Source organism: Giraffa tippelskirchi, chromosome 9, assembly GCF_054371585.1.
Source record: "Giraffa tippelskirchi isolate mGirTip1 chromosome 9, T2T-mGirTip1v1.2.pri, whole genome shotgun sequence".
Taxonomy (NCBI): domain Eukaryota; kingdom Metazoa; phylum Chordata; class Mammalia; order Artiodactyla; family Giraffidae; genus Giraffa; species Giraffa tippelskirchi.
This window is the reverse complement of record NC_137283.1, coordinates 49,023,504-49,047,091: the sequence shown is the minus strand read 5'-3', so window position 1 is coordinate 49,047,091 and position 23,588 is coordinate 49,023,504. Positions and strand designations below refer to the sequence as shown.

The 23,588-nt window shown below is 44.5% G+C and overlaps 3 protein-coding genes across 35 annotated transcripts in view; 2 read left to right on the top strand and 1 right to left on the bottom strand.

Annotated features, from left to right (window-relative positions):
* Positions 1–12,098, top strand: part of KLHDC8B (kelch domain containing 8B) — a 15,620-nt gene extending 3,522 nt beyond the window's left edge. For 2 of the 4 annotated variants that reach the window (XM_081525621.1, XM_081525619.1), the window contains exons 6-7: positions 7,137–7,264; positions 8,390–12,098. In XM_081525621.1, the coding sequence (XP_081381747.1) occupies positions 7,137–7,264; positions 8,390–8,425 (164 nt within the window). In that variant the 3' untranslated portion in view covers positions 8,426–12,098. Of the gene's footprint in view, positions 1–412; positions 1,268–7,136; positions 7,265–8,389 lie in introns of those variants that run through there. The other 2 variants (XM_081525623.1, XM_081525620.1) reach the window with 1 other exon arrangement.
* On the bottom strand, positions 563–15,006 carry CIMIP7 (ciliary microtubule inner protein 7). 18 transcript variants are annotated; one of them, XM_081525631.1, is made up of 6 exons: positions 12,997–14,735; positions 8,314–8,413; positions 7,951–8,064; positions 2,829–2,885; positions 2,560–2,675; positions 1,992–2,408 (listed from the first exon to the last, which is right to left on the bottom strand). In XM_081525631.1, exons 1-6 carry the CDS (start codon positions 13,154–13,156, stop codon positions 2,317–2,319), a joined length of 639 nt encoding a protein of 212 aa, XP_081381757.1. In that variant the 5' UTR covers positions 13,157–14,735; the 3' UTR covers positions 1,992–2,316. The 18 variants fall into 18 exon arrangements, with proteins under 18 accessions (XP_081381766.1, XP_081381767.1, XP_081381753.1 ...); XM_081525632.1 differs by having other exon boundaries at positions 2,829–2,882; XM_081525642.1 differs by lacking the exon at positions 12,997–14,735 and adding an exon at positions 8,574–9,305 and having other exon boundaries at positions 2,829–2,882.
* Positions 13,775–23,588, top strand: part of IHO1 (interactor of HORMAD1 1) — a 27,494-nt gene continuing 17,680 nt past the window's right edge. The window contains exons 1-3 of one of the 13 annotated variants that reach the window (XM_081525551.1): positions 13,775–14,029; positions 19,196–19,493; positions 22,211–22,385. In XM_081525551.1, coding sequence (XP_081381677.1) covers positions 19,438–19,493; positions 22,211–22,385 — 231 coding nt within the window. In that variant the 5' untranslated portion in view covers positions 13,775–14,029; positions 19,196–19,437. Of the gene's footprint in view, positions 14,030–14,862; positions 15,953–19,195; positions 19,494–22,210; positions 22,386–23,588 lie in introns of those variants that run through there. The other 12 variants (XM_081525555.1, XM_081525550.1, XM_081525553.1 and 9 more) reach the window with 12 other exon arrangements.

Here is a 23,588-nt window from a genome sequence, read left to right as displayed (position 1 = left end):
CTTGGGATAGGAGGGGAGCCCGAGACAGGAAGCGGTAGCCCACCACATGAGCACCACCTCCTGCCCTTCTCTAGGTACTTCAGGGGTCAGGACTTGGAGTTTTGCTTTCCCAACCAGTCAGTGGGTGGTCTACCTGGCTCAGCCTTTGGGGTGTCTCTCGGCACCTAACTGTGGGTTCTGTAGCAGCAGGGGCCCAGAAGATAGAAACAGGACAAATGACCACTGAATGAATGGAGAAGTAGGGATGTGAATGAATAGATGAATGAATAATGAAATGGGGGCAACAAGTAGCAAGGCCTTGGGTATCCCATCCTGGGGCAACGCATGCTGGGCCATGCTGTGGGCTCAGGGAGCAGACGAGCTACAGCCCTTGCAGCCTGTGCCCTTTACACACTCTGTCTCCTTCTGGCAGGAAACCAGCCGTGTCCCCTGGGCTCTGTAGAGGGCTTCAGCCTGGCACGGCGCCGCTGGGAGGCACTGCCAGCTATGCCCACAGCCCGCTGCTCCTGTTCTAGTCTGAAGGCTGGGCCGCGGCTGTTTGCCATCGGGGGTGTCGCCCAGGGTCCCAGTCAGGCTGTGGAGGCACTGTGTCTGCGTGATGGGGTCTGAATGCCTGATGGGACCTGTCCGCAGAAGCAGTTCTGTGCCAGGAGCAGGTGTCTGTGGTTCCTTTCGCTGCTGAGAAAGCTCACTGTGGCTCTGTGGGATGAGGGAGGCACAGGGTGGGGCACTTAAGGCACTGCCCCTGGGACGTGGGGGTGGCCTTCATCTTTAGCGCAGGACACACCCTTCTACCCACCTTTACTCCCATCCATTCGTGGACCATGCCCAGCTGCACCCTTGCTCTGGAAACTACTGGGCCTTCTGACCAACTGGGAAGTGGGAGAGGGCAGAGTTGGCCTCCTGCCCCACGGCTCGGTGCCTACCTGGAGTTGATCAGGCCCACCCCAATGGCTATTCCTGAAAAATCCTCTCTGTCAGCCTGCCTGGAAGGCCCTTGTGGACCCAGAAGAGTTCAGAGAAGGCGAGAACACAGAGGGGTGTAGGCGTCAGTGTGGGCACCTCCAGAGGGCCAGAAGAACATTGACTGTGGGCCCTTCACACTGCTAGCTGTGTGACCTCGGGCAAGTCACTTCACCTCTCTGTGCCTCAGCATCCTCATCTGTAAATGGGGACCTCGGGGACCTTCCTGCCCTGCCTACCTCACAGGGCTGTTGTGAGGACCCAGGGGGTTCAGATGTGGAAGTAAAAGTGCCGCTAACTCCGGCTTGTGGCCTCTGGTGTGGACTCCTATGTTACCCCTGTGTCCCTGGCTCTCTTCCGGGGACCTCAGTTTTCCCAGGGATGAGGGTCTAGAGGAGCCTTTAGGATCTGGCCTTTGCCCTCAAAGGGTTCTGGTGTCTCAGCCCCACCTAAGCCTCCGCTCCTCTTCTGTGACTTAGGGTGACCACCCTCTCCCACTGCCCTGGGTGTTAGAGCTCACAAAACAAATACCATAGAATTAAGATGACCTCCAGGTCCATGTCACACAGCATCTCCTCCAGGCCTCTGCTCACCTCCATGATGGTGATGGGGGTGGGGGTCCAGTGGGGGTTGGTTCCCTCTGTCCCAGCTGTGGGGAAGCTGTCTCTTAGGCATGGCAGTGTGGCCACTCACCAGAACCCCTGGAGGCAGTAGCCTCCCAGAAAAAGCAAAGCTACCAGCCCTGGACTTCTCCTCCAGTCTTTGCTGCCCACTAATAGGGACTTCTGACTCTGATTTCCCTGCAACCATACTGATTGCAGGAGGTTCACAGTTGGGTTTGTGACCAGAATGGATTTGGGGTCCTGGAACCCACCTGCTGTGTCCAAGGTAACCCTCACAGACCATTAGCCTGGGTCGTTAGCACAAGGCGCCATGGCACAAGCAACAGAGGAGGCAGGCATAGGGCCCGCTTACTGTTCTCCAGCCTCTGAGATCTCTTGGGCTGCAAGCACAGATGAGCCTCTGGGTCAGCCATCCTTGTTTAATGTTCTGGACCAGTTTAGACATTCAGAGACCCCAGCATGAAGATAATGCTGCAGCAGCTTAGGTCTGGGAATCCCCGGGAGGTCAGGCAGTGTGTCGGTGACTGGGGTCTGGGGGCCCACGTTGTCGCTGCCACAGTGGCCACCCCGGGATGGCTGGCAGAAATTCTGCTGGTAGGTGGTGGTGACATGGGGAGGCTGGATCTGCACAAAGTGGACAAGGCGCTGGGGGAGGTCACTGAGTCCTGGTCTTGACCGGAATTCAGTCTGGTAGGAGGATTCGAGGGGCCGCGGCTGGCACAATTCCAGTTCAGAGGGTGCCCAGCGCAGGAAGGTATGCTGCTGCCAGAGGCGCTCCAAGTCTTTCCGCCTTCCGATTCCCTGTAGCAGGCAGTAGGGGCCCTTCTCAACGGTATGGGCCCTTGGCCCACAGTCTTGGCACCAGGCGATTCCTTGGGCCCCTCCTACACCCCAGCGGGCCTGGTGATGCCTGGCTTATTCCTGGCCTCCCTGGCCTGTATCCCAGCCTCTTGGAACTGCATCCCAGCCATACCTTCCATTCCAGAGCAAATGGAGCCCCAGAAAGTCAGTGGCCCCTTGGATATTTGCACATTGTCAGGCAAACTGGTGGAGGAAGCCAAAGCAGAGGGACCTCTGTTTGGGGAATGGCTGTTTGCCAGAGGAAAGAGGTTATCAGGCAGACAGACACTCCTCTGGATAAAGGAGCCTGCTCTGCCCACTACATCTTATCCCCTCCACCCTACCTCAATTTCAACCTAGGCTGGAGGGCTGCCCATTCTCCTTCCTCTCTCCAGCACTCACTTTGTCGAAGGAAGCGCGGTTGTCATGCTTGGAGAAGAAGTGTTGCTGTGGTGGCTTCTTGAAAGACAGCAAGAAAGAGGGTGAATGGGGAAAAATGATGCTTAGCTGTCCCTAAGATGCTACCTGAGGGTCCCATAATGGAGAGAAGTTGCCAGGAGCCACCACCCCTAAACTGCCAACACCCCGAAAGGACAGATACAAATTAAACCAACAGCTTATTCCTAGAGCATCTCATCCCAGCACTTGCCCCCAAAGCAGAAGCCTTTGGGGTCTCTGATTGAGAGAGGAGCTGAGGCATCTTACTGGACATCCTTCGTCACTGGGGTGGTGCTTTAAGTCTCACACCGGGCCTTTAACTCTAGATCGTTCAAGACTAGGCTCCAGCTCTCTCCTCTTCTCTTTTACTCTCTCATCAGTGACCCAGGCTCTCGGCCCTAAATATTATACTACCTGGAAACTGACATTTCTCTTTATACCTCGAGCTCTCTCCTGAACTTAAGACCAATTAGCCAACTGCCTGCTCCATATTTCCATGTAAATGTCTAACAGACATCTCCAAACACATGTCTTGGTTCTGGATCATTCTGCAAAACCACCCCACCTCCAGCCTCCCCCAGCTCAGGTCATGGCCGTTAGATCTTGCCAAACACCCCAGAGGCCCCTTGATTCTTTTCTTTCACACCCTGAATGCAGTGTGCCAGGAAATCCTATTGATACTTCCTTCAATATGTACCCGGATCAGACCACTTCTCATCATGGCCACTGCCTTCTCTGGTCTAAGCCACATTCTTCTGATGCCTGAATACTGCAAGAGCTTCCCACTTGGTGTCCCTGCTTCCACCCTTGCCCCTCCAGCCTCCTGTCCTCTTAGCAGGCAGAATAACTCTTAATATGTAAGTCAGATCACACTCCTGCTTTGCCAAAAATCAATAGTTCCTCATGTTTATAAAAGTCAAAGTCATCATAGTGGTCCATGAGACCCATGTGATATTGATTTCTTCACTACCTCCAGCCACACTGCATCCTCACCGCTCCTCAGACACACTAGCTACTTCCACCTCGGACCTTTTAACTACCTCTTACTTATGCCTGGGACTCTTCTGGCTGCCATGACTCCCTCTCACCTGTCGCTTGGGAGGCCTTCCTTGACCACTAGAGTTCCATCACCCCAACCCTGCATTTTTCACCTTCTAACATATTGTATGACTATATATGTTGCTATTCATCATCTGATGCCCCTGACTAGAACACAAGCACCTCATGGGTAAGGTCTGTCTTATTCATATCTGTAACTCCAGTACTGAGCTTGGCACTGTGCTCAATACATGTTTGCTATTAAATCAATGAACAAGGACAGGGACTTCCCTGGTGGTCCAGTGGCTAAGACTCTGAGCTCCCAAGGCAGGGGGCTGGGTTCAATCCCTGGTCAGGGAATGAGATCTCACATGGGAACTAAGAGTTTCCATGCCACAATTAAAGATCCCACATGCCGCAGTGAGGGGCTTCCCTGGTAGCTCAGCTGGTAAAGAATCCACCTGCAACACAGGAGACCCCGGTTCGATTCCTGGGTCAGGAAGATCTGCTGGAGAAGGGATAGGCTACCCACTCCAGTATTCATGGACTTCACTGGTAGCTCAGCTAGTAAAGAATCTGCCTGCAATGTGGGAGACCCAGGTTCGATCCCTGGGTTGGGAAGATCCCCTGGAGAAGGGAACAGCTACCCACTCCAGTATTCTGGCCTGGAGAAGTCCATGGACTGTATAGTTGCAAAGAGTCGGACACGACTGAGTGACTTTCACTTTCACATGCTTCAATTAAGATCAAAGATCTTTTTTTTTAATAAGATAGATCTTTCATGCTGTAACTAAGACACAGCACAGTCCAATAAATAAATGGCTTAAAAATAATATTTTTAAAAAGAACCTACTATATATAGCACAGGGAACTCTAAGTAATACTCTGTAATGACCTATATGGGAATAGAATCTAAAGAAGAGTGGATATATGTATATGTGTAACTGATTCACCTTGCTGTACAGCAGAAACACAACATTGTAAATCAACTATACTCCAATAAAAATTAAAAAAAAGATTTTATCAATTTTTTTGATGCACCAGGCCACCCATGGCTTGTGGGGTCTTAGCTACCCAACCAGAGATTAAACCCCAGGCCCTCAACAGTGACAGCGTGGAGTCCTAACCACTGGACCATGAGGGAATTCCAAGATTTTGTAGATCTTAATACATACACAAATGGGAAATCTGAATGAGAGAGGTGGATTACATCCATGTCAGTGTCCTGGTGGTGATAGTCTACTATAGATTTGCAAAATGTTACCACTGAGGGAAACTGGGCAAATTATAAAAGGGATCTCCCTTTACAACTTCTTCCAACTGCCTATGAATCTACAGTCATCTCAATAAAAATTTCAATTAAAAAATCTAGGGGTCTGGGGCATATTCCAACTCCCTCCCCCCCCAATTCTTCCTGCATCTCTATCTTTAGGCATGAAACTGTATACAGCCCTAGAATGTGGATACCTTGGCTGTTGAAGGCAGCTCTGACTTTGGAAACTCACTATTCTTTCAGTGACAGGATATATCTATCAACTCCCACTGACTTGAGTTTTATTCTCACAACTGTGGGAGCCTGGTGAAAAGTGCAGTCATTTCCTCTCCACCCAGGCAGTTCAGAGTATTCTTGTCCCCAAGGAGAATTTCACCTGCATCTTTGCTTCTAAACCACTGAGGGCTTCTTTTCCATTAGGTAGTAAAGCCCATGGCCTCTGAGCATGGATTGGGCTTGGGCTTGGGCTAGAATACAAGCTGAAGAGCCCTTGGGGGAGAAGTAGGTTTCCTGGGATGGGTCAGTGTTTGCCTGTGGGAGGGCTAAGAGCCCCTATGGAGGCTGAACAGTGTGCAGTTAGGGGAGTACTGAGTTGGGGGGGGGTCTGTGGCAGACTGAGGTGTGGTGGGGGTGGGGCAGAGACAGGGACACATAGCAATCATGGTATCACAGGACCTGCCTCCAACCATGAGCCCGTGGCTTTCTGGTCTGACCTGGAGAACAAACAAGCTCAGGATTACATTTCCCAAGAGTCAGGCAGGTGAAGGTTAGAAATAAATTAATCTGGTTTAGAAGAGAAAAAGAGTAAAAAGAAAACAGAATTTTCTTTCATCTGAATGACAAAATTCAAACCTGCCCCAAACTAAAGGTAAATGGATGCCACATATTGGAAAGGTTTTCAACAAGAATAGCTGCAGTCAGCTAGCTGACACCTGGTATCTCTCAGCAAATAAGGGGGAAAAAAATGTGCACCTTCCCAGAGCAGTTCCACTAATTAAAACAGCTTTAGATCTAGAAAGAGTCAGGAGACCTGGCATTTGTACAACCTAAAGCCCAAGACACATAGATCATGCTATTTGGGGTTACTGATAATGCCAACATGTAACAAGTCTTGACTTGAACCAAAACAGGTCCCCAAATATGTCCCCTACTCTGTTCCTGGGGGGAGAGGTTGAGAGGACATTCAGGTCTTTGGGATGAGAGCTACCACTGAGGACTACTGCAGACACCAAGCAGGAAGCGCCCAGGTTGCCTCTGTCCCTGTGCTACCCAGAGCTCATCATTCTCTCAGGGGAGGTGGCCCCAGACCAGCACTCTCGAGTCGCATTTGGGCCTGGCTCAGTACACAGTGACAGACAGCCCTTCCAACTGAGCACGGTGAGGAAGCTCAGGCTCTGCAGCCTGGCAGACTCCAAGACCCTGCTCCTGGCCTGGGAAAGCAATTTGTAGCGAATCCAGATGGCAGATGAGTAGGACCTGGCTGGAGGCCGGGAAGCAAGAAGCTGCAGTGGGCGGGGCATGTTCCAGGCACACCTCCAGGTCCCTCTCGGCCCTCCTCCACCCTGCTCTTTCCCGGGAGTCTGATGTGAACTCAGTTCTCACCAGGCTGACTTCCCTCGGACCTGAAAGGAAGCCGGGAAGGAGATGGAAAGGAGGGAGGAGATCTTTCTTCTCCTGGCTCCCTTCCAGGCCAGCCCTCACCTACCTGTGTCTTACCACTTCTCTCAGGATGGCCCTCTCCACACCACTCTCTCCTGGGTTCTAGAGGCCATGCTTTCCCCTTGTTCTTTCAGGCCCAGCAGTACTGACCACTTGGTTGTTACCACCCTGTGAGACTGCCTTTCCCTGAAGCCCCCACACCTACCCCTTTATATGTATATGCTCCTGAGTGCTTTCGTTTTGAGTGGGCTTTTTACTGTTGGGACACTGACTGATGCTCAGTGCTCCCTCCTTGTCTCTAGGCCTGGAAGCATGGAGGGCATGGAGTCCGGCATCCCTCTCCTGTTATCCGGAAGCCTTTTCCAGCCACTCTAGGCCACTTCTGCCATCACTCCTTTCCAGTCCTCCTTGGTCATGCATGGAGGTGAAGGTGTGCATGCATGTGTGCTAACTAAGTTGCTTCAGTCGTGTCTGACTCTGTGTGACCCTATGGACTGCAGCCTGCTAGGCTCCTCTGTCCATGGGATTCTCCAAGCAAGAATATTGGAGTGGGTTGCCTTGCCCTTTTCCAGGGAATCTTCTCGATCCAGGGATTAAACCTGGGTCTCCTGCCTTGTAGACAGATTCTTTACCATTGGAGCCACTAGGGAAGCCCATGGGGGTGGATACCTACCAATTTTCATGCTGTTCTCCTGACCAGAGGAGGCTTCCTTCTCACTCCTGAGCCCCTAGACTATGAGGCTGACTGTGAGCTAGACCACTGACTTTTAGGGCATCAAGGAATTCATGCTGAAGGACAGTTGTCTGCAAAACTCAAGGCTTACTTCTTGGTTCTGGAGGCTCTCACTCCGTGATCGCCCATCCCACCTTGGCCCTGATCCTTCCTCCATCTACAAGGAACAGTGAGCAGCACTGCCCAGCCTGGTACTGGCTCTTATGCACCCTATCTGTCGGGGGAAGAGCTGACATTTCAGGGATGAGGGCCCAGGCCTCATGCAAGTCCTGGGGATAGGGTGGCCTCGGGTGTCCGTTCAGCTGTGGCTGGGCTGAGGATGTTGCTCTTGCGGCCTGAGAGAAGCAGAATCTGGCCCAGCTGCCTGCAGGGCTGCTTCCTACCTGACAACGCTGCAGGAACGCTGCTGGAGGCTGGGGCTTGGCTGCAAGGCGGTATTCTCGAGCACTGTCACTCCTGAATTGGCCTCTGTAGTGCCCATAGAAGCCACTGTTGTGCTGTAACAAGGCAGGTTTGAGGGTGAATCCCACCCAAAGCCCCCTCCCAAGTCTTAGACCTCTCAGGCTAGAAGCCTTTCCTGGGCTTTCCTGACAGAATGAAAAGAACCAGAGGAGGAGGGACACCCTGGACAAGAGCCAACAGAGGAATGTCTCCATCCATCATTAGAACAGTTGGCCTCAGCTGTGCTGGCCCACCTGGGAGGGTTATGTGTGTAAGCAAAGCATTCTTTCCTTTCTTCTTCTCACCTCCCTCTCTCCTTCTCTCTCTGTCTCCCTTCCCTCTCCTTCCTCTCTTCCTTCCTCTGTCTCTCTCTTTCTTCAGAGCATCCTAATATGGGCTGGCGACCTGCAGCAGTGAAAAGACAGACAAGACCCTGGCTCCTATGAACCTTTCTTCTAGGGAGGAAGTAAGACAAGTGACTAGAGTCAGGAAAGAAAGAACCTGATGACTGGATCTAGAGTGACAGGCAGCAGGGGACAGCATCTCATGACAATGGGGGTGGTACCTGAACGTGAGGAGGAGTCAGCCATGTGAGGAGCAGTCGAAGGGCATCCTATGTGTGAGAACTGCAAGTGCAAAGATTCAGAAGCCAGAGAGAGACTTATGTTGGAAGAACCAAAAAAAAAAAAGAGAGAGAGAGAAACAACAACAACAAAAAAGGCCTTATTGACTAAAAGACTGTGAGCAAGACGAAGAGAAGTGAGGTGGTCAGGGAGGGGCAGGGCCTAGATTGGATTAGGAATATAGATTCTAAGAGCAAGGGAAGACTTCAGTAATGGAGGGAACCAGATGGGTTCTGAGTTGGGGTGACTTAGGAAGCACTGAGCAGAGTTTTGAGAACAGGGACGCTATCTAGTGGTGAGGTCCTTCCCTGGGGGATCTGAGAGGAAGTTCCCTTTCTTGTCCTCCCTGCATTAATAAAGGTCAAAGGTCCCTGAAGAGCAAAGATTAAATTGATCCATGCTGCTGCTGCTGCTAAGTCGCTTCAGTCGTGTCCGACTCTGTGCAACCCCATAGACGGCAGCCCACCAGGCTCCCCCGTCCCTGGGATTCTCCAGGCAAGAACACTGGAGTGGGTTGCCATTGCCTTCTCCAGTGCATGAAAGTGAAAAGTGAAAGTGAAGTCACTCAGTTGCGTCCGACTCTTAGTGACCCCATAGACTGCAGCCTACCAGGCTCCGCCGTCCATGGGATTTTCCAGGCAAGAGTACTGGAGTGGGGTGCCATTGCCTTCTCCGAAATTGATCCATATTCTGCACCTATTGACAAAGTCATGAACACCTGTTTGTCATACACTTCACTATTCTGGGGTGAACAGTGCACCATCTGAAACTGGAACAAGCGATGAACTTTCCAAAAGAAGTACTTCACCAAAAGTGAATACTTTTGGAGAAAATTTCAGAGACAAGGACTGGCAGAAGACAGAAATGAGCACCTATCAGGGGTATAAGAAGCTGTATTGTACTGATGTCATGAAGCTGACAACATGGTTGACCATGTCCGGCCAGGGAAGTCCTATGGCCTGACCTCATTGTTCTCAAATGCTCCCTGGAGAGGACAGTGTGTCTAGTCCACTCCACAATCACAGCTCTGAGCAGAAAGAACCTGTCCCAAGCTGGCATCTGGCCATCAAAATAGGCTTATCTTTTCATCCTACGGAGGGCTTGGGTCATCCAACTTCTCTGTCTATCCTTCTACTACTGTCAGACCTTCCTCTCTATCCAGTTTATTTCAACAGTATTTACTGGGCCTTGATTGTATTCCAGGTATGGGACATAGGGCTAGAAGAAAAAAGCCTTTACCCTCAAGATGTTCCCGGTCTAGAGAGCAGTCAAACGATAGAAGTTTGGGAAGATCAAACAAAAGACTGGGAATAAATGAGGTGGCCAGAGGACTAAGAGGATCACCTAATCCAGGCATGAGACCAGGACACAAGGAAGGGGGCATGGTGTCAGGAAGAACAGGTCAGCTCTAGGGGGACCACAGAATGGCAGAGCAGGAATGGGCAGTTCGGGGGTCCTCCTCTAGCCTGGAGACTAGATAAAACCCTTCTCACTTTACTCCTGAGTCATTCAAATTTCAGGTACTACCCCAGGGCCAGGAGCTAGGATTAATTGTACAGTGCCTTCTTACCCAGGAGCCTATTAAAGCACTTTGCATCTTTCCGGGAAAGGAGCAGAAAAGGTAAACTTTCCTCTTGCCTTTTTGAGGTTACTTCTGGAGAATGAGCATCTCAGCAGGTCAATTTCTTGTTGCTTAGTGACAAAGGGAGGTTGTGACTACACAATGCTCCTGATTGTTGAGGCAGTGCCCAGCCTGCTACCCTCTTTGTGCTTTCTGCTCTGTTCTCTTTGAGAGAAACCTGCCCCTCAGCACTAAAACCTGCCTTTCAGCTTGGGAGAGTTCTTATATATAGAAACATAAAAGGCTTCACAGTGGAGTCTGATGAACACACAGTCAATGAAATACCAAAGAACATTTTAGAGGCAAATCCTATATTTTTAAAACCGTAACCATACTGCCAGGGATATAAATTTAGAATGCATTTCATGGAGTCAGAAGAAATGCTAAAGGGACTGGTGGCTCTTAGGATAAAAATGCTGCTTCAGAATAAGTCTCTGTCAAGTTCTCAGGAGTTTGTGGTAACTGAGAACACTATCTGTTGGCAGGTGAATGTTACAAGGTCCCAAGTGAAGGAGGAGAGAGCATAACAGAGGAGCAAAAGCAGCAGCATGAAAACATCTGACACCATGGTTCCATTCCAAGCTAGTCTTGGGCAGATTATTGTCTCTCTCATTTATAACATAGGCATGTGAACAGTTCACTCCTTTTTCTAACATGAAGAAGCTGGTGATGAGCCTATAAAAATGTGCCAGTGAAAAGTTCAACAACAGGAAACGCTCAGTAGGGCTTGTGTCCCTACTAGCCAGAAAGTCCACCCTGTTCGTGTAGTTACTCTGGAGATCCCCTCCCGCATACATTCACACCTCCAGGAGGTTCATTGCTATATCTGCATAGGGGAAGAAATATAAAAAGGCTGAATGGTTATCTAGAGCACAATGAGAAAATTGGCCTATAATTACACAATAAAATATTGGAGTTGCTATAAATTGGCTACAGATACTTGAATCCATAGAGATAAATCTTAAAAACGGTAAGTCAAGTAGTTGTAGAGGGAATTCCCTGGCAGTACAGTGGTTAGGAGTCGGCGCTTTCAGTGCCAAGGGCCCAGGTTCAATCCCTCATAGGGGAACTAAGATCCCGTAAAAGGTGAGATATGGCCAAAAAACCAAACAAACAAAAAATTGTATAATTTGACACAATTTGATTTATGTATCCACCTATGAAACAAAACCACAATCACGATAGCAAACATATCTATCACCCTTAAGTTTCTTTTTGCCCGTTACTCCTTCTCTATGGCACTCACTGGCCTCAGGCAACTGCTGAGGCTAACTGTTTGCCTTTCTATCATGGTAGATTAATTTGCATTTTCTAGAACTTTATGTAAATAGAATCATTCAGTATGTGTTCTTTTGTGCATTTGTCTTCTCACTTAGTATAATTATTTTGAGAATTATCCATGTCATTGTACCTGTCAGCTGTTTATTCCTTTTTATTGCTCAGTAGTTTTCCATTGTATGGGTATGCCAAATCTCTCCTCTTGCTCTTTTTTCTTATTATTTATTTTTTAAATAGATTTAATCTTTTAGAGTAATTTTAGACTCACTGAAAAATGGAGCAGAAGGTCCACAGATTTCTCATATACTTTCTGCTCCCACACATGCGTACATTTATAATAAATGCTGATCCAAGATCAACACATCATTATCACCCAAAGCCCATAGATTACCTTAGAGTTCACTTCTGGTGATGTACCTTCTATGGATTTGGACAAACATATAATACATAATGACATGTATGCACCATTATATTAGGTTGGTGCAAAAGTAATTGAAGTTTTGCATTGCTGAAAGTTGCTGTTTGATATTGGAATACATTTTTAAATAAATGTGGTTGTTCTACATCATTTTAATGTGTATTTCTTCCTTTATGTGTTTTTGCTAATGACTTATTACTTGTCATTTATTTTATATTTATTTTAGGCCAGGGAAATGATGTCAGACAAGAAACAAATTCGAGCGATTTTCTAATTTGAGTTCAAAATGGTTTGTAAAGCAGCAGACACAACTCACAACATCAATGATGCATTTGGCCCAGGAACTGCTAACGAACATACAGTGCAGTGGTGGTTCCAGAAGTTTTGCAAAAGAGACAAGAGCCTTGAAGATGAGGAGCATACTGGTCGGCCATTAGAAGTTGGTAACTACTAATTGAGAGCAATCATCAAAGCTGATCCTCTCACAATTACATGAGAAGTTGCCCAAGAACTCAACATTAACAAATCTATGGTTATTTGGCATTTGAAGCAAACTGAACAGGTGAAAAAGCTGAGTAAGTGGGTGCCTCATGAGTTGACTGAAAATTTAAAAACAATCATTTTGAAGGGTCATCTTTTCTTATTCTATGCAACAACCACGGACCATCTCTCAATCAGATTGTGACATGAGACAAAAAGTGGGATTTTATACAACAACTGGTGACAACCTGCTCAGTGACTGGACTGAGAAGAAGCTCCAAAGCACTTTTCAAAGCCAGACTTGCACCAAAAGAAAGGTCGCGGTCCCTGTTTGGTGATCTGCTGATGGTCTGATCCACTACAGCTTTCTGAATACCAGTGAAACCATGACATTTGAGAAGTATTCTCAGCAAATCAATGAGATGCACCGAAACCAACAATGCCTGCAGCCAGCAATGGTCAACAGAAAGGGCCCAATTCTTCTCCACAACACCTGACTGCACCTCGCATTGAACGAATGCACTGAACGAATTGGGCTATGAAGTTTTGCCTCATTGGCCATACTCACCTGACCTCTCGCCGACTACCACTTCTTCAAGCATCTTGACAACTTTTTGCAGGGAAAATGCTTCCACAACCAGCAGGAGGCAGAAAACACTTTCCAAGAGTTCCTCAATTCCTGAAGCATGGATTTTTATGCTACAGGAATAAACAAACTTACTTCTCATTAACAAAAATACGTTGATTGTGATGGTTCCTATTTTGATTCATAAAGATGTGCCTGAGCCTAGTTATGATTTAAAGTTCACAGTCCAAAACTGCAGTTACATTTGCACCAACCTAATAGTATCATACACAATAGTTTCACTGCCCTAAAAATCATCTGTGCTATACTTATTCAACCCTCCCGCTCCCTCTATCCCCTGGCAACTAATGATCTTTTTACTATCTTCATAGTTTTGCCTTTTCCAGAATGGCATACGGTTGGAATCCTGCAGTATGTAGCCTTTTCAAGATTGGCTTCTTTCATTTAGTAAATAAAATGTATTTAGGTTTCCTCCATGTCTTTTCATAGCTTAATAGAAAACTCTTTCTTAGTCCTGAATAATATTTCATTGTCTGGATGTACCACAGTTTATTTATCCATTCACCTACTGAAGATGAAATCTCAGTTGCTTCCAAGTTTTGGCAATTATGAATAAAGCTGTTATAAATATCTATGTGCAGGTTTTTCTGCATGCATACATTTTCAATGTGTTTGGGTAAATACCAAAGAGCATGATTGATGGGTCATTGGTAAGAGGAAGTTTAGTTTTATAAGAAACTGTCAAAACATACTCTGAAGTGGCTGTACATTTAGCATTCCCATCAGCAACGGATGAGAGTTTCTGTTGCTCCACGTCCTCACCAGCATTTTGTGTTGCTTCTGGGTTTTGGCAATTCTTTTTGTTGCTGGGAAAGATTGAGGGCAGGAGGAGAAGGGGGTGACAGAGGACGAGACGGTTGGATGGCATCACCAACTCAATGGACCTGAGTTTGTGGTCCATTGTGGTCCATTTGTGGTCCACTATCCAGGAGATAGTGAAGGACAGGGAAACCTGGTATGCTACAGTCCATGGGGGGTCACAAAGAGTCAGACATGACTAAGCACTTGAACAATTGTTGCACAGTGGTATCTATTTTGTGTTTCTCTAATGACATACATTGTTGAACGTTTTTCCTGTTTGTTTGCCATCGGTGTATCTTCTTTGGAGAGGTGTTCTGATCTTCAAAGTTTTTTCCTATTGTTGAGTATTTTGAAATACATTTTAGATACCAGTCTTTTATCAGCTAAGTCTTTTGAAACCACATACCAATTAGGTTTTTGTTCCCACTATATCACTAAAACTGCTCCTGTCAAGGTCACCGATAGTTAATTCTCATTTTCCTTGATTCATCAGCAGCATTTAACACTAACTTCCTCTCTGACAGATGGTCCCGGAAGCTTCCACAACTCCTCAGTCACTGCTGGTGTTCCTCCCCTATCCCTGACCACTCCTACTCTGATTCTTTTGCTGCTTTTTCCTCATTGAAGCCTCTAAACATTGCGTGTCTTGGGACTCAACAAAATGTTTTCAATCCATACTCCTTCACTGGTGATCCCAAGTCACTTCATGGCTTAGACAGCCTATCTATAACTATTGTGCATTACGTTGAGAGCGTCTGATCAGCGAGGGGATTCAGGGCAAGGTGCGGGTGGACAGCAGGGTATGAGTATGCAGGCGTGAGGGTCCATCTCGTGAGGTGCGTGTGGGCTAGGTGTTGCGCAGCAACAATTGAAGTCTTCACGGTTCAAACTATTAGGACCGTTAAAACTGTTGGCAGCTTGCGGCAGCAGAGGCGGGCCCAGGGGGAGGGGAGTACTCTCATTGGTCAGAGCGCACCTTGGGGGCGTGGCCACACAGCTTAGGCAGCCTCCTCAGGACCAAGCGGCCTCTTGACCAGGCGCGTGCAGGCCCTCAGAGGTGGAGGCCGGAGGGGGTTGGGCAGGGCAGGCTGGAGCGTGGTGGGTGGGGGATGGGGGGGTCGGGGGATGGGAGATGGGGGTGGTGGTGTTAGGATTAGGGTTAGCTCTTTCTTACTCTGTGACGAAAGACCACCCTGGCTCTTCAAGGGACTTGACTTCAGCTTCCTTGGGGAGCTGTTTTCGTCAGATTCTTTGGGGACAAAGGCCTCCCGGCCTGCCTCAGAGACCAGGAAGAGAGTCCGCCCCCCAAGTCAGGGTGAACCGGAACCCAGGGAAACCCACTGGGATTGATCATTGGTTATTATGACGGGAAATCCCTTGAGGGGTCTGGAAAGGACAAGGAATGGCTTATTTAGTCTATGATCCCAGAGCATGTCTCCTGGTAGAAGAGACTGAAAATGACAAAGAGTGACTGTACCGAGGTTGAGGCACGTCTGGTGGAGGCCAGAAAAAGAGCCTAGTTTTCCCTGTGGCCAATAGGGGCGCTTGGAGGACCCCGCACTGTGACCTCAGGATTCTCTTAGTTGAAGATGGGGTCAGATGAGAGGGCTCGGAGCCCCTCAGGACACACCCTCTTCAGCCCCATATATTCCTCTCTGTACATAACCGTGCCAAGGCCTTTCTTGTGGAAATAGTCACTTACACTGAAACCTTTCTCTTCCTTTTCTGCTTCCTTTAATGGGGTTGGAGGATGAGAGAGGGAGGGAACTCAGCCCTTGTAAGTTGTTAATATGTGCATTTCAATTTTCATTTACCTTAAGATAGCTCAGGTCCAACTAAGAATGACTACCTCTTCATTACTAGTGTTATACTAGTATTTGTGAGGAGAGGGATTTTTGTAGATGGGATTTCTAGCCTCTGAGAATATAAAAGCATGTATACAGATAGCAGGGTGACAGGTGAATGCACAGAGGACAGGTAAACTGAGACTCTTGGCACATCAAGCACCAGGTGGCCGTTAAGCACAGTTGATATAACCATGGAATTTCTTCAACCATATTTAAGAAACCTCTTAAGAGTAAGTTAGGTCTGGAACCTGGGGAGTAGTTATTCTAAACCCCAAACAACAAGTTATATAAATTACTGTATCAGCATAAACAAAAGTGAAAAACAATAGAGGATTTATCATCTATATGTAGTTATAATGACCTTAAATAATGACCTTGTAGTGATATGTATAAAAGTGTCTAGATTCTAAATCTACACTTTAGAAGAAGGAAATTCTGCTAGTGTGAATGGAAGAAAAACTCAGACTATCAAAAAAACTTGGACATACAGACCCCATAGACTGTAGCGTGCCAGGCTACTCTGTCCATGGAATTCTCCAGGCAAAAATACTGGAATGGGTTGCCATTTCCTACTCTAGGAGATCTTCCCGACCCAGGGATCCAACCCAGGTCTCTCCTGCATTGCAGGCAGATTCTTTACCATCTGAGCCACCAGGGAAGCCCCAAACATGAGGATCAGGAATCCCATATTTACATTATCTCCTTTATTAAAATATATAATAAAGTCTGTGATGATCTAGGGACTTAAATGTAATAATTGAAAACAATGTATTTTAAATTTGTGGATATTTGGAAAGTTTTACTCCATTGTCCTAATTTAGTTCCCATTTAGTTACTCATTTAATAATATTTTGTATTATTTGCCAGCACTTATTATTTGCTAGGCACAATTTGTAGATTCTGAGGGTATAGCAGTGAACAATACGACAAAAATTCCTATCTTCAAAGAGCTTAAAACTACATTCTGATAGACATGGGTGTGCATGCTGAGACAGACAAAATATGATAAATTAATAAAATATATAATGTATTAGGATGGTAGGGTAGAGAAAAAGCAGGGGAAAGACATAGTGATGATGATGATGATGGTTTTGGCCTCACCACTTGGCATGCAGGATCCTAGTTCCCTGACCAGGGATCGAACTTGTGCCCCCTGCAGTGGAAGCTAAGAGTCCTAACCATTGGACCACCAGGGAATTCCCATATAAGGGCTTTGGTGTTTCTTTTACTGTGAACTATTGGCTCAGATGTCTTGACCATTTTCTGGAAGATTTGTAATGTGATACAAAATTTTCTTTTAAAAAATGTTATGTAGTCATATTTGTCAGTTTTTTTCTTCTGGACTTTTTGAGTCAAAGTTTTCCCCACTTCCAAGCTACAGAGGAATTTACCAGTTTCCTCCACCCCAGTGCTTTTATGGTTTCATATTTATTTTATCTCTGATTCATTTGGAATATTTTGTAACATATGGTGAAAAGACTAGATCTGATTTTTTTCATATATCTATTCAGTTATCCCAACTCTACTTTAAAATGTTTATCTCACCCCAACAAATTTGAGATACTACCTTTATCATAAACATACATTTCCGTTTTCAGATAGATTTATTGCTCTATTCTATTCTACTGGTTTGTCTATCCTGTGCCAATTTATGTGATGAATGTGAGGAGACATCTTGCCTTGTTCCTAATTTTAGTGGGAACGTTTTTAGTCCTGACCATTAAGTGTAATGTTAGCACAATATTGTAAATCAACTATGCCCCAATGAAAAAAAATTTTTTAAAGTATGATATTAACTTTGGGTTTGGGGGTAGATGCTTTCTATCAAGTTGAGAAAGTTTCTGTTTTTTTTAACTTTGCTGAGAGTTTTTAATCATGAATGGGTGTTGGATTTTATCAAAAGCTTTTTTGTATCTATTAATATGGTTGTATACTTTTTCTTCTTTAGCCTGTTGATGTAATGAATTATCAGTTCAGTTCAGTCGCTCAGTCATGTCGGACTCTGCAACCCCATGGACTGCAGTACGCCAGGCCTCCCTGTCCATCACCAACTCCTGGAGTTTACTCACACTCATGTCCATTGAGTCAGTGATGCCATCCAGCCATCTCATCCTCTGTCCTCCCCTTCTCCACCTGCCTCCGATCTTTCCCAGCATCAGGGTCTTTTCAAATGAGTCAGTTCTTTGCATCAGGTGGCCAAAGTATTAGAGCTTCAGCTTCAGCACCAGTCCTATAATCCTAATGGATTATAGTAATGATTTTCAAATGCTGAACTAGCCTTGCTTGCATCTCCTGTTGTGTATAATTCTTTCTATACATTTTTGGATTCAATTTACTAATAATTTGATGAGGACTTTGCATCTATGTTCATGAGAGATACTGGTCTGTAGTTTTCTTTTTTTGTAATGTCTTTGGTTATATTATTAGGGTAATGCTGGCCTCATAGAATGACCTAGAAAGTATCCTTTCTGCTACCTCTTGGGTGAGGTTATACAGGATTAGTATAGTTTCTTCTATAAATGAATTGATAGAATTTACCTGTGAACCCATCTGGACAATACTGCCAGTTTTTAAAATGAATTTTCTTCAGTTTCCATCTCAATGATCTAGCATAGAACCTATTTATCAAGAATTATTAGAGGAATTTGAGCTAATTATTTAGCCTATCTGAATCTTCACAAGCTTTTAAATGGGGATAACAAAAAGTGCCTCACAAAATCATTAAGCTTACATCCCGCAATGTGTCAAGTACTGTGCCTAGTACATAAGAGATACTGTGAAAGTAGTACTACCTTTAGCCCCTTGATTCTGTGGTCTATTGACTTAACATTCTTGCAAAACAAATGCTTATAAACACACAAATGCATGTAATTTTTTAGAAAGTTAGAAAACTTCAGTGTAATAAATTTCTCTAAACAAGGTTAAATTATATTAAGTGTATACCAAAATACCTGTATTTGTTCAGAACTTATGCTTCATCTTATCTAGATCTATACTGGGGATCTCATATATGTGGGTATCATTTTCTGATGCTCTCAGTGGTAATATGCAATCTGATACATAGGAATGTTCTATGGGATCAAGGAGACAAAATTGGAAATTGGGCTTGTTTCATAAAATTCAGGCTCTATGATCATATGAACTGTATTATGTAGTATGTTAGATTGGCAGTGAGCAGAGTGGGAAACTGATGTAAGAGGTATGGGAAGACACTTTTGCCCAAAGCACTTACTCTTCAACCAGCTTCTTACTGCCCAAATTCCACAGCTTTCTTGGCATTCCAGTATCCAATGAACTGAGAAAAACTAGTCTTCTCGGGAAAGATTATAGACTAAGTCATTCATTGTATCAGGCAATGAAAGAGGGGTTTACTGGTTTATTGTTTTTTTTTCTAAAAGCAGATTATTAGTAGAGGTGGCAGAACAAGAAACGAGAGAGCAAAGGATGGAAGACAAATTTACTTTTTTTTACAGGTGGCTGGGTTCTCTCTGGTATTGAGGAGAATTTGCATGCAATTCAACTGCAAGAAAAAAAAAAACACAAAACCTATTTCTGGCAGATATGTAATGGGAATTTTTACCAACTGGATGAGAATATAACTGCTGAAACGCCCTCATCTACATATAACAGTCACTGTAAAGTAATCTTTGGAAAAATACTGTATTAACCTTTTAAATGAATGTTCCTCTCTTTTTAAAAGGAATAATCATAAGACATGAATTTTAATGTCTGGAATATCAAAGATATGCTCAGTATTCCCTCAGGCTCTGGGTAAGTGTTCTGGTTATGTATTCTTCTACTTGAGAGGATTGATTTCATGGGAACAGGCTCCCCTTCGTATCAGTTTATAGTAATAGAGTTACCCCGTACAGCTTCTTCCCCTTCTCTTCCCCTCGCTTGTCACCACTATACCCCCTCATACTGTCTTTTCCCTTTGCCTATTTTCTGATTATAAAATTAATATCAATTCAACTATGTGTGTTAATTGAACAATGACTGTCCAGCACCGGAACTAAGGACTATGAGGCCTGTGAGAGTTAGACATGGTCCAACATCTAGAAACTCTTACCTCATTTGGAGCGATTGCTATTGAAACAGCAAGGAGCAAACTCAAGACAATGTATTCAGTTGTGTCATACAATTTGCGGGTACCATGAAATTAAGAACCACTCCAACTGCTAACAGGGCTCATTGAAATATTGCTCCCTCTACCACTCCACTGAGGTACTTAGATTGGTGTCCTCTGGCCACGCAGAAGGGCCTGCTATTGCTAGCTTGGTGGGTGTGCCCCGGAAGTGGAATATATGGAAGGATTTCCAGTTGTTTTTGGCATGCTTTTATCGTTGAATAGTTTCTTTTCCTCCTAACACCTTCCTAAAGGCAGCAAAAAACCTAAAACATTGTTCTTTTTTTTTTTCCTTGAAAAGAAAAAAAAGGCTTATAGTTGATACAGAGTAGGGGAAAAAATATATGTTTAATTTCAGATCATGGCTTGAAGCTACAAATCCTACATGACTTCTGCTGTTTCTTTTCCAGCCCAGCTAATTATTCTCTTTGACCTAAGAAGGGAGTCACAGAGAGCTATTTAGCTATTTTGAGCAATGATTATGCAAACTATATTATAATATATGTGTGCAGCCCATTACCTTAGCTAATCTTGGAAAATGATTCTATGAGTCAAAATAATTTCTCTTCTCTGTTCTGAACAAGTAGCATTTCTTTTTCTTCTTGTATTAATATATAATGATTCCTTTGGCTTAGAATATATATTTATGTGCTATCTACTTTAAATTTAACATTTGGAAAAGGAATGATCTGCCTGTGTGTTTTAATGAAAAGGAAGGATGTTTTCTTGGGTTATACAACAGCATTAAGTAACATAAACTGTTATTGAGATGCCTTTCAAGTAAAAACTTGAAGACTATATGTTTTGCCTATCCACTTATATGCTATCTCTGTAGATTCAGTACACTGTATTCAAGTATGATTGTATCATTATCAATATAATTATCCCCTTCAAATGTGAGATTTAGACTGGCATAAGTGTCCATGGGAAACAAGTTAGGGGTCCACAGCTAGAAGTATTTAAAACAAGCAAGGATAAGACATTAAAGTGTGAAAGGGAATAATACAGCGCTTAATGGATCTTTCTGTGTGCAGATCTGAGTTGATCATATTCTTCAGTCTATATGAGACCTATATTAGTCTGCTTGGGTTGCCACAACAAAGTACAATAAACCAGATGGCTTAAACAACAGAAAGTTATTTTCTCACAGTTCTGGAGATTGAAAAGTCTTAGAATTGAAAGTCCTATGCCAGCATGATTGGTTTTTGGTGAGGACTCCCTTCTTGGCTTGCAGACAATTGCCTTTTTCTGTGTCCTCACATGATGGAAAAAGAATGAGGGCAAGCTCTTTGGTGTCTGTTATCCTATCGACTTCCCCGGTGGCTCAGGCAGTAAAAGCGTCTGCCTACAATGCGGGAGACCCGGGTTCAATCCCTGGGTTGGGAATATCCCCTGGAGAAGGAAATGGCACCCCACTCCAGTACTCTTGCCTGGAAAACCCCATGGACGGAGGAATCTGGTAGGCTACAGTCCATGGGGTCACAAAGAGTCGGACACGACTGAGCGACTTCACTTTCACTTCACTTCACTTATCAGGACACTAATCTCATCAGGAGGGTCCCATCCTCCTTACTTCATCTAACCCTAATTACTTCCTAAAGGTCCTATTTCCAAAACTCATCAAAATAGAGATTAGGGTTTCAACATATAAATTTTGGGAGGACACACACATTCAGTCCATATCTAGGTCTATATTGTGATGGTTGTATTATAGTGCCTTCTCTCCCTCCAGTCCTGCTCCTTTCCTTCCCTATAGACACATATTCTAGGAGAGTTAATGTATATCCTTCCTGTTAATCTTCTACACACTCAATTACATACTTGTCTGATATGTATGGTGCAGGCTTATAAATTACATTAATACATGAGAGAGTTCGTTACATTTTTATTTTTCTGCACTCAAAATTATGTTTTTGAGACTTATCCATGTGGTTATATGTAAATCTAGTTTATTGCTTCTGACTACCGAATCAGTTATATGCATAAGCTGTATTTTATTTTTAATCTGTTCCTTACTGATGAGCAAATTCAACCTTTTAAAATATTCTCTTAATCCCTAAAGATTTTATGAACTTTGATCTCCAAAATGGTGTTACAGCCCATAATCTTGTACAGGAAATAATGGTGTTAGTTCTTAATGTCTGAATTTCCATCTGATTGTTCCCAGGTTGTTGTAATCAAAATGTCTGGCATTCATAAATTTCCTTCTTTCTTTACGGGTAGTACTGGCAGTGTGCAGGGGACTGGGAGGTCAAAAAAAGCTAGCATTCTGCCCAGAATATTCTGAAATAATTTTGAGTTATGGTTTTGATTTGTTCAGGATGTTTGTCTACTTGATATACTTTTATCTTCTTGCTTCCAGGGCCACTAAGTCATCTAACTGGAATAACAATCAGACTGATTACTCCAGTCTCAGTGATTCCCAGTTCCTTTTTGGATCCCAGTTCTGTCCAGAAAGTTCACAGGCCCTGTCAACACCCTTGGACTCTGAAGTCCACTTGAGACATCCAAAACAGTCACAACAGAATTCTCTAGATGTGAGTCTGAATTCCAGAATTTCTCTGCACATGTTTCAGTCATTATGGAGATAAACTCTAAAGAGGACTTATTCTGCTGGATTATATTTTAGAATTGTACATCTCTAAGGATCACTGCCCTAAATAGATTTGTGTTTGATTGGTGATTCACTTGACTTGGTAGTCTGAAATGGAAAACATTTATATTTGCATTTTCTTCTATTACTAAAGCAACACAGAACATTTCCAGTACTTTGAACACTCCTAAGAGTGCCAAATATTACATGACATTTTCTAAGGCTTGTCATACTATTGTTTGTGAATATTCAATAAGAAAAAAGAACTTTAGAAAAGTAGGGACAAAGTAACATAAATATTATTCTATATGGACATTTTTTCCTAAGAAACATCAGATGCTTTGGATTTTAGTCTATTATGCACATTAACTCCTTGAAGAAGGAGATGAGGATACTGAGGCCTAAGCTGATGAATAAGGGCCAGAAAGTGTGAAAGTGAAAGCCGCTCAGTCGTGTCCGACTTTTTGCAACCCCATGGACTATACAGTACATGGAATTCTCCAGGCCAGAATACTGGAGCGGGTAACTGTCCCCTTCTCCAGGGGATCTTCCCAACCCAGGGATCAAACCCAGGTCTCCTGCACTGCAGGCGGATTCTTTATCAGCTGAGCCACAAGGGAAGCCCAAGGGGCAGAATCTCTTGAGTTTTTGGACATCAGCTTGTTTTCTTTTGTGAGTCAGAAATATATTTGTTTATTTATTTATTTTGGTCTAAAACCAAATTTGACTTTAGACACAAACTTAACTGCATCAGATAGACTTAATAAGATTAGGTCACTACTACTGTAAGTTAGTAAGGTATGCTCTGAGATAAGTATTTTAATACAAAAATTGGTACCCATTGATATGAACGAGTAAATGTACTACCTGAATGTTTCAGAGTAAGTTTTGCCTCGGAATGCAGGAAATGCCTTACCATGTCCCATTTACATTACATGTCAAACTTATCGGTAAGTCTAGTTCATCAGCAACTGAGCAACAACAGCTTGAGTTAAACTTATTAATATAAAAACTTTAACACATTATCTCAACACAGCATAATTTTCTGTTGTTCCCTTTAAACTTATACAATTGATTTTAAGCCATTTTAGCTGACATTTTCGGAGAAGGCAATGGCACCCCACTCCAGTACTCTTGCCTGGGAAAC